The sequence below is a fragment of the Phalacrocorax aristotelis genome, chromosome 19 (genome assembly GCF_949628215.1).
Source record: "Phalacrocorax aristotelis chromosome 19, bGulAri2.1, whole genome shotgun sequence".
Lineage (NCBI taxonomy): Eukaryota > Metazoa > Chordata > Aves > Suliformes > Phalacrocoracidae > Phalacrocorax > Phalacrocorax aristotelis.
In genome coordinates, this window is record NC_134294.1 from 497,233 (window position 1) to 512,367 (window position 15,135).

The 15,135-nt window shown below is 53.0% G+C and overlaps 1 protein-coding gene across 1 annotated transcript in view; it reads right to left on the reverse strand.

The window, feature by feature from the left end:
* The window catches only part of EPHA8 (EPH receptor A8), a 39,284-nt gene extending 24,424 nt beyond the window's left edge, over window positions 1-14,860 (reverse strand). Inside the window, exons 1-2 of the mRNA XM_075113819.1 lie at window positions 14,801-14,860; window positions 4,419-5,082 (exon numbers count right to left, since the gene is read on the reverse strand). Of these exons, the coding sequence (XP_074969920.1) occupies window positions 4,419-5,082; window positions 14,801-14,821 (685 nt within the window). The 5' untranslated portion in view covers window positions 14,822-14,860. The remainder of the gene's footprint in view (window positions 1-4,418; window positions 5,083-14,800) is intronic.
* Between the last annotated feature and the right edge of the window lie 275 nt (window positions 14,861-15,135).

Here is a 15,135-nt window from a genome sequence, read left to right on the forward strand (position 1 = left end):
AGGAGGCACAAGAGAGCCCAGCAGCAGAGGGGTTTGTCCATGAGGGGCCAGCAGTCCTCCTCCTATTCCCACCCCTCCTTCAGTTCGGGAGCTGGAGGAGAAAGGGTCCCAGCAGTGACAGCCCCCCTCTCTTCTTATTGTCCAGAGGACACAGGCCACTTCTTTGGCTTAAGCAGAGTGCGTATAGTCTACCCCAGGGCCAGCTCCTTGTTCAGCCACACACATCACCCCCCTGTTTGGTAGCTGTTCTCAGTCAGCCCTGGCAGGCTGCAAACACCAGTCCTCATGTGCAAATGGGCTGATGGAGCAGCAATTACTTAATTGTTGCTCCCGCATCACTGTTTTCAAACCAAAGGCAACAGCCAAGCTGAAGCCTCTGAGCACCACAGAGTGAAAGCAGTCAGAGCAACCAGGACACCCAGAGGCTAAGATTTGACAAAACATTTGACAAAACATTTGACAAAAATGCCTGAACAGCGAGTTCCACTCCTGAAACCCACAGATATACCACAAAGATGCTCTTTTGGAACTGCATTTCTGTCAAAGGTTCATCCACCCATTCTGACAGCAGGGAAGGGGGCCTGTCCCTTCTGTTTTACCCTTTTTCATTTGTTTGTTAAAGAAAAATCTTCCTGGGAGATTCTGTGCTCCTGGAGATCTCCGTGGCTGGCAGCTGGCTGGCTGGCTGGGTTTGTGTCAGCTCCTGGAGAGCAGCACCATGATCCATAGCTGTGGCACTGCTACTGAAGGTACAAACTGACCCTCTGTGCATGTGCGACTCATGATCTGATAAACAGATTTTAGCCGAACTTTCCAGCTTTGCTCACTGATAGCTGGTGACAGGCACAGCACAAGGAATAATTCAGATCCACCCCAAAAGGCTGACCCCAGTGCAAGGGCCACAGCCCCAAAGCACTGGGGGCTCAAGAGCCCAGCAGCCGTCCCAAAGAGGGGCTGGCCAGGGCTAGTAGGAGGGGTGTGGGTGAAAAGCCACTGTCCTCACCTGCCAGAGCCTCCCCGTCCACCTCTCCATCCACCCACAGGCTGTCACGTGCATGTCACGGCTCTCAGCGTCACGGCTCCTTGAGGAGGTAGCTGGTGGGTTTCTTCCCTTCCCACCCAGCAGACCCAGGGTTAAAGTGCTCCCTTTTCTCATTTCTGTAATCACACTGACCTTACTGAAATGGGTCTCTATTTGTCCTGTACGGCAGCTGTCATAATAAGGTGAATTATGCTGATTGTCATCTTATTTGATAAAGTGCTGGGACAGATCCTTTTTACTTGTGCTATTGCTTATTCTGCTATTTAGGCAGAGCAGTTGCAATTTGCTGTGTGTAAGAGTATTAATGTATCTTGCTGCGGACTGATACTTTTCAAGGAGGGAGGAGCAACACATCCAAGGGCGGCTGTGGATGACAAGGGTGAGGGAAGCAAAGAGCTTCAGAGCCTTGAAAACAAAGGGGAAAAGCAAGTGGAGCAGCAGGGCTGGGCTGCCCTGAGAGAGATCCTGGGGGGTTTCATCCATGGGGTGGCTGTGGCAGAAGATGCCATGGGATGGGAAGCTGGAAATTTTAGGAGAAGGCAGACCCCAGGACACCATTAGGAGCTGTGGCAATTCATGCTCAAACTTGGCTTCTACCTGGTAAGGCCCTGCAGCACCCATGCCCGGCCACAGCTGGAAAATGGGGTCCTGACCTCTCAAGATTAATCAGGCAGCTGCATGAGGCACAGATACAGGGGACAAGGGTCTTGTATGATGTAGGACCATGACACCTCCAATACCAGAATAGCTGGCATCCTTAGTGTTGTCCTGACCCCGGTGCCCCTGGGCTGATATCTGCCCCCGATCACATGGAAACTGCCCCTCACATCCTTATGGCAAATGCCAGGACATCACAACCAGAGGAAACGTGCAGATTCTGCTGGGGTAAGTGCAAGGAGTCAGAGATTCCAGCCACCATCCTACTGCCCAAATAAAGAGGCATCCAAGGTGATGGCTGACAGTAAAGGGCATGAGAGGCAGTGAAGTTCCCCAGTTTTCTACGCGTCCTCCACCACGTCCCACCTCACCCCGTCCTTCCCAGCTCTGTGGCACAGCCTTCCTTCTCCTCTGCGGGGCTGGGAACAGCTCTGGCCATGATCTGGTTTCCTGAGCTGTCTTCCATCACTCTGGCAGGTCCTTAGAAAAATGAACGTTAAAGAGAAGGGGGAGAAACCTCCACTGTTCAAACATCTTTAGCTTTGACAAATAAGGTGTCCAGCTGTGAAAGGCGGAAGGAAATTAATTTGGAATCACATTTTAAACATTGCCATAGAGGCAAAGTATCGTGTATCTAATTCCCCCCCCCCCCAAGCAAAAAATGAATTTCCCTGATATTTATAGAAAGATTATTAGGGCCACAAGGAGTGATTTATATCATCTCATCCCCGTGACAGAGAATGAAAAATTGCTGGGGCGACAGCCACTGGAATCCTGCTTTTGTCTGCCTGACAATTAAAACGGCTAATTTCCAACACCGACAGATCCACTGGCATTATAAATCATTCCAGAAAGGCACTTTTCACCGTGAAAAATGAACTCTGCCCCAATCAAGCACAAGAAGCTTGGATCAGAGATCTGCATGTTTGCTTTCGTGTGTAAATATACATACTCCTGCTCCACACCCGCCTACAAAAGGAGATGCTAGGAAGGAGTTGCTACCCCTGCTCACTTGATGCTGGGCTACCAGGCTCCCCGTGCTAGGGGCTGGGTAAATGGGAGAGGGAAGGCAGGAGGGTGAGACGACACTGAGGTCAGAGAAAGTCCAGTGACAGTTCTGCCCTGTTTCTGACTCCACAAGCCCTGGCGATCTTCACCAGAGCGCATTACTAGTTGAGCAGCATGGGTCTGAGTCCGTCTGCATGCAGCAGGGCCAGCTTCTGCCTGTGTCCACCCCATCTGGGGAGGCAGGCTGGACCACGCTTCCTCCCGTGCCGTGCCTGTGGGTAGGGGCAATCCCAGAAAAGGACAAGAGGGCAGAGAAGGAGCTCTCCCACAGTTTTGCTCTCAGGAGACAAATGTGTCCAAGGAAACACAGGAAAATGAAGCAGGCTGAGCACAACACTGACACCAGGGCTTCCCTCAGCCCCAGGCTTCGAGGTGGCGATCTCCTGGGGCAGAGCCTGCCGTGCGGGACCATGGGGAGGACACAGGGAAGGGGTGTTTGGACCTTCTGAACCAAATCTCCAACTTGCAGCTCCTTGCAGTCATGGGGCTGGGACCCAGCCACCAGGCAGCCGATGCCAGTGCCCCCTCCCACGTTAGCACGTGCCTGGCCCCGTGCACACTTAGCATCCATTCTTTAACATGGGAGAAGACAACCCTTTCTGAATTATCAGATCTATCCCAGGATGACTTTCAAATCAGTGGTCGCAGGCTGGAGGAGTTTCAGATAGCAGCATTTATTCTGCCCGTCCTTCCCACTCTGTGTAGCTGGGGACCCGCCGGGGCTGGGGCCGGTCCCAGCGGCACCTGGATCCGTTCCAGTCCAGCATTGGATGTCCTAACCTTGCATCAAGTCTCCCTAAGACAAATGCTCCACTTGATGTTTTCACAAAACTCAAACAAAAGCCCCGCACTCTTATTTGTGCTGTTCCCCTAAACACATCCCATAAAGAATCCAAGCACAAACAAATCTGCGTGGAGGGCTCTCATGGGGAGCCCCGAGCGCCGTGCTTTGTACACACATCCCCGTGCCTGGTGCACAGCTGCTGCTGGTCACCCCGCTTCCTTATCGCAGTTTGTACAGTCGGCAGCCTGATATCTGCCCAGCAGCACAGAGGGCCCTCTCTCCGCAGCCCCGGATGGCCGGGCTCTGCGGCACCCCCGGGGAGGGATGGTGGATGGACGCGATAACTTTCTTTCACAAAAGCTCGGTGTTTGTCTTTTTGCATTCCTTGCTTTCAAACCCCCCGCCAACAGGAAGCAAGCGGTGGGGCATTTTGGAGAGACCACGTTGTGCTTTGCTGGAGTGCACCAGCAGAGATCTCAGCACTAACCAGAGCTGCTGGGGGCACCAGGCTGGCATCTCTGGACCATGCACTACGTGGTAGGGAAAGATGGAGCCAGGGCGGACTCGTCCCAGCCCCAGCCCCTGTTGCAAAGCCAGTCCCCATCCCAAAGCCATGCCCTGTGCGCCAGGACCTGTCACAGTCAGGCTCAGGGGAGCTCCCAAGAACCTTACTGGTGGTACCAGTGATATATTTCCATGACCATGACATGGCGAGAAAAGGCTTGGGCAGCCTTTGGCCTCCACAAAGGCTGGCTGTCCAAGTTTTTGTGAGCAGGATTCTGTCCTTCGCCCTTCCCCAAAGAGGCAAGAGCCCCGTGCAGCCATCCCTCCCCTTTTAGGCACCGCTAGCAAGAATCAGGGACTCACCCATGCAGGAATCCCGCTGCTCTTCGTAGCCAGCACTGCACACGCACTTCCCAATGGGCACCAACCATTCTCCCTCGGCACTGCAGTACATTTTGGGGGTGTCCCTCTCCTCTGAATGGCCCACACACTCTCCCCGCACTTCCACCAAGGAGGACGAGTCTGCCCCAGTCACAGCCTCAGAGAAGGACGCCAAGTTCCTCACCATTGCCGGGCACTTCTTGTAGTACACCCGCACCGAAACGATGGCGATGCAAGCGCCTATGTCCTGGAAGGCCAAGTAGAAGCCCCTCTTGCTCAGTGGCCCCACACCCCGGACCTCTGTGTTCAGCTTCAGGCGCCTCACCCCCAGGTCCACGTTGGTGAAGCTCTCATCAGCTGCGATGGTGTCAATCTTCAGAAACTGGCTCTCCCGGGTGCTGGTGCCCAGGTCCCGGTCGGACTCCAGGTAGTAAAGGTTGAAAGTCTCCTTGCAGGTGCCCAGCACGCCTGGCATGCTGTTACAGTCCCGCAGTGTGAATTTAATCTCTGCATAGACCCGCCGCGCACCATCCCGTTGAACCCAGTTGGTCCGTAGCCAGTTGTTCTGGTTGGGGGTCATGACATTACAGACCTGATAGGTGTGGATGGGACTGAAAAATTCATCCATTTCATTGATTGAATCCCACTGCGGGACAGAGAGAGAACAGGTCATTCCAGATGGCCCCAAACACCAGGAGAGCATGGGGCATGCAGGAGCCTGTGCCGTCACCCACCCCTGGATGAACTCCCTCTGCTCCTGCAGCTGCACCTGGATGAGAGATCACTGCTGCCACAGGCCAAAGGAAAATGAGGATAAGCAGACTTTACCCAGCACTAATTTGGGCAGTAACTCTCACAGTCCACCTGATGCAGAGCTGGGTGAAGTGCACCCCTCTTCTCAGATGGGAGTGCTTGCATGAGTCTGATCTGATGGCAGAAACCGATGGCAGTGTGTGTTTGGGAGGGCTCCAAACCCTCCAGACCATGTCTGCAAGTCCCTTTTCTTGGTGCTCAACCTGCCATTCACAGCAGGAAGGCATCTGTGTGATAGAATGAATGTCCTGAGCTGGAAGGGACCCACAAGGATCACCGAGTCCCAGTCCCGTCCCTGCACAGGACACCCCAAATTCACACCATGTCTCTGAGGGCCTTGTCCAAGTGCTTCTTGAAAATCATCAGGATATTCATGATATCATGATATGATGATCACCTGGGTCTCTTCTGGCTCATGCAATCTCCATGCACAAACTAAACAGGCCACTTTACAGCTGGGGAATGAGTTTCAGGGTGAAAGGGAAGCATGCAGCAAGAAACAGGCCCACTCCTTCCCAGGCAAGGTGAGGTCGGTGTGGTTCCTTGGTGTGAGCTCACAGTGCTCAGCCCAGCTGAGAGGCTGGACTGGGAGCTGGCTCTGGGAACCCAAGGACTTACAGCTTGACAGCTCTGGGGTTAAAATTCAGTGTAGCAGTGCCAGCAGGGCGAGCCTGGGGAGAAGATGCTGGGCAAAAGCAGGTTGCATCAAGCACGATTGCAATGGAGGGGTGGTCTGGGTGAATTTAGAGAGGCAGGACATTTGTATCACCCAAGGGAGGGATGCTAAGGGATTTTGACTGTTGAGAAGTGAGAAGTAATGAGATTTTGGATGCGAATGAGCTCCATAGCTGAGGCACAAGTTGAACTTAGTTGTTGGGGGCTAGAAGACATTTCTGGGAATTTGCTCCTGCCTCACATGTCTCTCTGCCTACCCTCTCCAAATCCTCCAACCCCTCACTAGGACCCACAGACCTTCCCTTCTCTGGGGGTTTCCCACCACTTCTTCAGCTTCTCCAAACTGTGCCTGGTCCCAGTCACATCCCCCATGGATGGGTCTGGACCCTTGACTTTTTCTTAGGGAGGAGGATGAGGAAGAGGAGCAGAGGAGGACTTCAAAAGTTCTGACTTCTCCTTGGACTTAGCAACAGACTTTGAAGATACCTGAGTCCCACCACCATGCCCAAGTCTGGCTGTGAGTGTCAGCCCCAGACACAGCCCTGCAGAAGTTGGGGAAGGTACTGGAACCCTTGCAGCACTTGCTGCTCTGCTTACCAAACCACGTCTCCCCCCAGCCTCAGCACCCCTCTACCTGCACCTTCCTCGGGTTGCCAGCTCTGCCTGCACCGCCAAAGGCAGCTGACAGGGAGCAGCCCCCCACCTTGGCATTGCACGTGCCCTGCCTGCCTGTGCACTGCCTGGGGGGGCTGGGGGAGCCAGGCAACGCTCCAGCAGTGGTGCACAGAGCAGGAAAACAAATCTTTTAAGCAGCATTGCAAGTACATTAAAATAAACCTCCGGGCTTGCTCTGGCAGGGCAAAAGTGGGGTTTTCTTATGCAGGTGATGACCCGTGTTTCATTACAGATGCAAAACCAACAGCAGCCCAGAAAGAAGGAGCCTGACGCTCAGCTCAGGGAGGGTGAGCCTGAAGGCTTCACCCCAGTGACTGGGAGCTGATGAGGATGCAGACCTGCTGGGAGAGGCACCTGACAACCTCGCTTCGTGGCTGCCAGCACTGCAGGGACAGGACACGGCTAGGGGAGAGCTTCTCACCTCCAGATTCTGAGTTATAGGAAAGAGGTTATCGGTGATACCTGTAGGACATCCTGCTCCCTTCTCCCCTCTCAGATGGGAAAGTCCTTCCTCATGTAACCTCCTCTACCTGCAGCTCCTGGGGAGGAGGTGTTGCTGTGCCTTCTGCTAGTGCTAGGATGATCAGAGCAGTCATTCCAGAGATGTATATCTTCAAAACTCCCCCGCGTCTTGCATTTAGGAGAAAACTCTCCTTCTCACTCCTAAAGAGCTTAAAGCAACCTGGAAAAGGCAGCAGCTCCATGCGCAAACTTCAACAAAAGCTCATTCAGAGGGGAATATGACAGCAAAGGGTGTGAAAGTCAAGCCACTACCAGGAGAGAAAAATATTACTGGTCTTTTAAAAAAATTGTCTTCTGAATTCCAGAAATGCCCGGGTTCACCCTAGGCCCGAGGATCACTGAAGGCCTGCTCTGAACCTCACCACTCAGGTAGGCAACATGGAAAGAGGTCAGGCTACCTGTGTGCTTTGCTGGAGGGGTGAGCAGCAGCATCCCTCAGCTTCCCCAGCCACAGAGGTGAGCCCACAGAAAGTGCCTCGACACCCAGGACACGCTCCTGGTGCTTGGCCACGGGGCACAGGGGTGCCTTGAAGTGTGTGCAGCAGCAGGCGTGGCACAGCTCCCTGCACACCCCTGCACCGGGGCCAGCGGGAACCAGCCATCTCCCTGCTCCTGTATCAACGCATGCACACGCTGCGGTGCTGCGGTGGGTGGGGAAGTTGTTGTCGAAATTAATCGAGCACAAATTAACACAACATCTGTTTCCTGTCTTTTCTCTGCTGAGTTCCCCGGGGGGGAAGTGAAGCAGCGCTGTGCGTGGGAGGAGACACGTGGGGCGAGGGCAGAGCTGAGGGTGGCAGGGATGCTCCCCCAGTACACAGCCAATTCCCCTCTGCAATGCCTGTGGGGCTCAGGCTCTCCAGGAGTGTCTGGCAAGGGAAATATGAGGTTATTGGATGCACCAAAATTCCTTGGCCTCCAGCTAGAGTGGTTCCTTTGGGTCTTCAGACATTCACTTTTCTCCCAAACCTGGCAGAGGAGATGGTGCTCAGGACCATGGTTTCCCCACACCCCTGTGGCACTGCCAGGGCGTGGCAGCATCCTCACTGCTGGCAGAGAGCAGGGAGCTAAATGCCCACCTCCAAGCACCAGCAATGGTTGGCATCAACCACCAGAGAACGTGGAAGGTTTGTGTTTGCAGCATCGTTCTTTCAAACTTGGTGCTGCACTGTCAGCTCTTTCCCAGGGTCATACGCAGCGCCTTGGGATGCCAGTGTGAGACTGCCCCAAAACACCATGCCTGTACTGCTGGCCTCCGGGGCAAGTGCTCTGCCATCGGTGGGAATGCATGGAGGGAAGGCAGGCCACCTGAACTGAGGGCTCGGATGCTACAGGTGCATCTTCCCAGCATGCCGCAAGGCAACACAGTCCCACGAGCTCTGCCGGGACCTGCTGGGCATTTGGGATGGAAGGACCACTCTGAGGAATCGCCAGGACTTGAAGGGTTTTTCTGTTTCACCCTAGTTATGGCCAGGGAGAGAAGTCTCTAATGGTGGCCACCATCGGTTCAAGAGCACAGGTACTGTGTATGCACCCAGGCTCCTGGCATCGCCTGATCTCAGCTGAGGGTTTGAAGTGGCTTTTATTAAACAAAGCTCAGCCCGGCCCCCATCATTGCGATAAGATCCCCTAGCGAGACGGAAATGAGGACATCATAATTAACGTGGTGAGCGGACGCGTTGGCAGGAGGGGAACATGATTGCATCTGTATTCAGGGGCTTGTCTAATAGTTTAAATTAAAGTCAACACCAGTTATAAAAAAATTTGCCAGATTATGAAAGGCGAAAGATGCAAACATCAGATATCTGGGCAGCTGAGCAAGGTCTTAGAAGTCTCCCAGGGCCTGTGTGGTGCAGCAGAGTGGGGAGAAGGAGGAGGAGGAGGAGAAGTGGAGGGGGTGAACACACAAGGAGAGACCACATCCTCCCGGAGCAGCAGCTCAGCCTCCCACCACCCTTGTGGTGCCCACAGAGGGATCCAAGGGTCAAAGTCTCTCCGGCCCTGGGGTGGCTTCCAGGAGGGATGCCAGGTCTGCCTGACATAGCAAAGCTTTTGCTGCCACTGAGACATCCAGCGCTCTCCTTCCTCCTGAGAGTAAGCACTGAGCTACAGCACCTCCCCAGGCACTGCCAGGTCCCTCTGTCACTGGGGGCAGGGAAAGGACATTATTGCAGCTATAAATCATTAGATGGGAGGTGTTAATGGAGATAATCCCCATGAAATCAGTCACTGCTGTGGCTAAGGAGGGATTTGTCAGGCAGTTAACTACCCTGAGCGTCACTGCAGGTGATTAACTCCTGGTAGTGGCCAGCATCTGGGGAATTAGCAATAACCCAACATTTACTGAACAAGCACTGGGCAATGAGCTTTCATCTCAATTACTAGTCTAAATCTTTATTTTCCAATATTCCATTCCTACCCATCTTTTTTTTTCTCAAGGAAGATGAGTTTCCCTGCAGCTGCCCTTGGTGGTGTTTCTGGTTCCAGACAGAGGCTCCACATTGGAAGAGAAATCGCAAGAAATGGCACAGAGACATCAAAGTGATGGAGGGCAGAAAACATGGCCTGGGCAGATGGGAGAGCCCCAATATCTTTTGGTGCTCCAAGGAGAAATATATAACCCTGAAGGGGGTTGAAATGGCAAGCACACAGCACAGCTCGGACTGGGGACAGGGTTTTTGGTTTTTGCAGGGTGGACTTGGGGCAAAGGGGGACCCTGCCCTGTAACAGAGCTGGCGTGTCAGACGGGGTTCATCCAAGCCATGAACTGGTTGTTGGCTGCAGGACCAGAGCCAGGCAAAGAGGCCCCTGCTGCGCAGCCTTTGCTCTGCAAATAGTTCAGTCTTGAGGCGTTTACAGCAGCACTGTAAACCCTGATGCACAAACCCCGCTGAGAGGCTGTCCTATGGGCACAAATGTGTCCCTGTGCTGTCAGCTGGTTGTTTAAGTAAATCTGGTGCCTTTCTGCCAGTTTTCTCTCTAAGCTACTACAGAATGAGGAGAGAGCACTCTTGGCTAATTGTGCCCAGGGGCCGCAGAATATGTTCCTTTGCCAGGAACTGAGGGGCAGAGATGGGTAGGTACAAAGCACCTCTGAAGGTCTTTCCTGGTGCTCCCACCAGCAAAGCCAACATGGAGCTTGCCAGGCATTGGGGCAGCTGCCTGGGTGGTCAGCTCTGGGCTGACCCCAGCCCATGCAGCAAGGAGGATGCTGTGAGCCCAGACCATGGAGGTGCTGGTAGGGGGCAGACAGGGAGGTCATGGGCAGCATGAGGGTCCTTTCTCCAGGACTCAAGGTGCTCCCATTATAATTAGCTTTTGCAAGGCATCATTCAAGCTCCTTAGATACCCTGTGTCTGAACAAAATCATTTCCTGTTTGACTTTGTAAATCAAAGTAGACGATACAATAATTATTAATAATATGTTGACTTATCTCATCAGCGTTTTAATTAGTCAGTAGAAAAGCAATTTGCAAAGGGGCCGATCAGGCTCCCTCTGATCCAGCAGGTCACATGCCAAGCAAGGAGAGGGGGGAGAAGGGCACTGGGGCACTGGGGCGTTTTGCTGGGGAGAACTGGGAAACAGGAGGCGCAGAAGGGGAAGGGGCAGCCTCGTTGACTGCACTGATAAGAGTTTAATTTTCAATGCAAAGGGAATTGTTCTGGGGATGGAGCAAGCTGCAAAGCCCCTGGGAGCCCTTTGAAGTTATAATTGAGAGGAGCCGCAGCCCTGTGGGACAGGGCTGCTCCTGTGACCCTCCCGCTTCCTGCACGTGTCTCCGGGGTGGAGGTGAGGGAGGGAACGCAATTGAATCCCTGAGTGGCAATTACAGCCAATTACCCTTCAGTTAATTGTCTGGCAAGAGGAAATGTCAAAACAAGCCATAAATGCCTCCCTGATGGCTTGACACTCCCCAGGGCCTGTGGTGCTGCTGACCCCCGCTGTGTCCATTCCTCCCAGTCCCCTACTCCTCTGCTCTTGCTGGCCACAGCAAACCAGGAGAGGAAAAAAGAAAAACCTTCCTGTGAGGCAAGTCCACATTGCCCACAGGTGTGATGAAAACATCAGAACTTTGCAAGTAGTACCCCTCCAGTTTTGCACTGCAAATGCTTTGGACTGTTGCCCTGGCTGTGCAGGCAACTCTGGGATCTCCCAGTGCAGAAGAGGAAACCTCTGCAACTGCCACCTTTCCTCTGGCATCCTCGGGACAGGACCTGCAGGTGCTGGAAAAGCAAGCCATAGGGAACTAGGGACTGATCTAGCAGGCATAAGTCCCCTTAAGCTCCTCGGGCTGGGGCTCTGTGCTCTTTAGTGTGACGCCAAGACCCAGCCAGAGCTACCCACCTCCCCACTGTCACCCATGCGGTGGCCCTAGCATCACACAGGGCAGGCGAACAGAGATGTTGGCAAAGCAAAAGGAAGCGTGACTTCAGCTGGGGATCCAGGGTCAGCAACACTGTCCCTTGGCAGGAGGGTGCTGTGACAGATGTGTCTGTATGTGGAAGGAGCAGAGACACTGCGGGGAAATCCTGCACCCTCCAGCACCCAGAGCACGCTCCAGCCACGGCTCAGTAGGACAGCCAGCAGGCAGCCGGGGAGGATAGCATGGGGGCAGGGGGCACTGCCACCTTTTTTTTTTTCCAGCAGGAGTATCTAAATTAAGGAAATGGCAACAAAAATAAGGCCTCAAATAAAATCTGGCTTCACAGTACACCACCTCCATACTACGTCAGCAACGGGGGTCTGTCCAGCCCAGGGCTGCCAGAGTCACAGCACACCACAGTGGGCAGGGACAGTGCCAAGGACACCAGCAGTACTCCTGAGATGGTGACTAGCAAACTCAGTCCCTTTCCCAGAGCAGAGATCATGCTGGGCTTGGAGTCACATAGACCGAAGATACCAAGCCTGGAAGTCACCAGGCATCTCTCCCACCTGTATCTGAACCCTGCTGTAGGGTTCAGGTTCAGGGTTCAGGAGGCATCTGCTCAGTGCCAAATCATTCGCACTGAGAGCAGGTATCATAGAGCAGCTTCTCTGAGACACCAGCACCCTATCCCACCTCTTTTCCGGTGATGGCAACTGGATCCAAGTGCAAATTTACTACTCAAAAAGCACCTGGAGCTGAAGGACCAGCAGGAGATAAAGGAATAAGATGCTCTTTCAGGATGATGCGATGCAATGGCCCATGGAGGAAGAACCACAGTCCAGACAAATATTCAGAGGAGCCATTAAAACATCCAGCTGGAAAAAGATATGCGAAGTTGTTTGTGCAAGAATGTCACATTGAAACCCAAGAAACCCATCGAAACTATCCCTGAAGGTGTTCCAGACAGTTTTCACACAGCTGTATGGTCGTTCTCTTGGTAACAAGGACAAGAGTTGGACAAAAGCACAGGGTAAGCGAAGACTGATGTTACCCCGTGACTTACCTAGGACTTGTGCGGGGACACAGCAGCATGCCCAAGAGGTGGCTTTGGCATTCGGTGTTATACAAGTCTTTTTGTTTTTCTTTTTTGGCATCTAGTATTAAGTATTCTTAATAAACATCCCTAATAAGATGGACACTTCAGACATGTATTAGGGTTCTGGAGTTGCTGGGATGCTGGTGAAGGGCTGCTGGGCATCTGCCATAGTGCAAGACAGCAGCACAGTCGTGACTGTCCTTCAAGCCAGCGCCAGCACCCTATGGTCGCATAACACATTACACCTAACAATCCTAATGGGTTGGGACGCAAAATTCATCCTCTGGATTTGCAGATGTGCAATACAGAATGCTGCACCTTAACTAGTCATGGAAGTCCCTGATGTGGTGAGACAGAGGCACCTGTAGGCTCAATCCTTTGTCCGCTTTGGGAGTGCAAAGTCCTGCCCAGTCACGCCCATGTGTCCCCAGGACAGCCAGCCCAGGTGGATCCATCTTCATCAAAGTTACCTAGGTCATGTGATGGATCCCACCTGCGTGACTGACAGCTAGCAATGTGACCACATCCCCAGGAGAGCTGGACTCATGGTGGGTGATCCAGAAGAAGGAGGGTCTTGGTCAGCAGTGGAGAGTCTGACTATGGAGGGGAATTGCTTAGGATGTGGCGAAGGGCAGAGCAGTGGAAGTGGACAAAGGAAAACAACCTCACTCTCAGAAACATCCTCCCTCACAGGGGAGCAGAGGAAGCCCTGGACCCTGATCCCCTGAACGTGCACTGGGTCCCCCAGGATGCCAGGATTTGGCAGCAAGGCGGGGATGAGGGGGCGGCAGCAGGGTGACAGGACAGGGATCCACATGACCAAGGGAAGCCTGTGCGTGACCATGAAGAGGACAACATCTCCTTCATCCAGGCAATGGCAGAAGGGGGTCTGGTGGCTGGAAGGTGAGGCCAGGCACATCCACGTAGCGATGGGTATTTAACAACGACCTGCTAACAGCTTCGCCACAGGACCTGGAGGATTTACCACCACTGGCAATTTTGTAGTCAAGTATTCTTTTTTTCTAAAAGCTGGGCTTTTCTGAGATACAAGTGAATTGACAGGTCTGAAGGCCTGTATTTATGCAGGAGATCACATCACATTAGCTCTGTGGTCCCCTCTGACCTTGTACCTCTGAATTTATTACATTTCCAGGATAGTCATCATTGCAACAGCTAACTGCTGAAATTAGAGCTGAGTTAATTATTTAATATATTTACTTATATGATAATGTCTGATATAAATCCGATCATTGTTATTATTATGAATTCACAGTTCTGATCAGCCCTGCTCACTTCAGTGCAGGGACTGAAAGTCTCAAGCAACAGATCAATGAAAATTATTAGAGGCCTGGGAAGATTTCTGTAGGAGGTGGAATTGAAAAGATTAGGACCATTTAGTTCAGAGAAGGGATGAAAAAGAATGGACATGAAAAATCAACACAGCAGTGAAAGCTAAGTATGCACCCCAATTTCACACTTTTTGTGCGTGCAGAAAGTCCCACTGTGCCTTGCAGTTGGTCCTGTGTGTATGGGATAGTTTCTGTTCACTAAATGAATGAGATAATCCTTAGAGCCAGGTCACTGCTGCCATCTAAAACTCACAATTTCCAGAAAGCTGCTGCAGCAGGAAAACCTGGGCATGGAAATGCAAGTGAATGGAGCGTGCGGAGAGGATCCAGGCAGTAGAGACGGCAGGCTCACATGGGGTCACCACCCCTACATCCCTCTCAGCCACGCTGCAGGGCTGTGTGTTCCCATCCCCATTCCCCGTAAGAGACCATCCACAGGGGATGCTCCCCTGCTCCTCTTACCCAGTTCCTACAACAAACTCCTCTGATCACAGGTGGATGAGAGCTTCCCAGTCATTTTGGGCTGTTCCTCCTGATGCTGCCCCAGTGCAGTGAGGAATGAGATGCTTCTCAAAGTTAGTGCCCATGAGGTGACCCAGCTCTTGCGTTCCCTCAAAGCTCTGGACCTGGTGACAACCTGGTCCCTACCCGGGGACACGGAGAGTTAAATGGCATTTCCAAACTGGCCACATCCCACTGCTACTCTTTCAGGCTGGCATTTTCCCACCAGACATGGTCTCTTTGCCCCATCAGCACTGACCACGGCACCAGCCTGGGGCTGAGATGTCCATCCACCCTGCCCATGGGGATCCGTGGTGACCCATCCCACTGCAGTCCCCCATGTGCCAACAGCCGCTTCATACTCACCCCGTGCGAGGGATAAGTCATCCAGCCCCAGTCCCCCGAGATTGTTGACGTGTCTAGCAAGTTCACTGGAAAACACAGGAGCAAAACACTGCATTAGAAAGCTTTCTCCCTGTCCCCGAGGGGTGAGGAACCAAGCCACCACAAGCAACCCTTCCTTGCACCCCACTCACTTGATTGTCCATGGGGCTGTTGCCAGGGACCTGCGTGGCTGCAGCTGAAGCCAATATGGAGCAAGGGGATGGCAACAAATGGTGCCCTCCAGAGCTGTTGGTTTGGGGTAGAGTTGGGGTGGGGCTGTATCAGTCCTGGCTATAGGACTGTGAGCATGTCCTTTT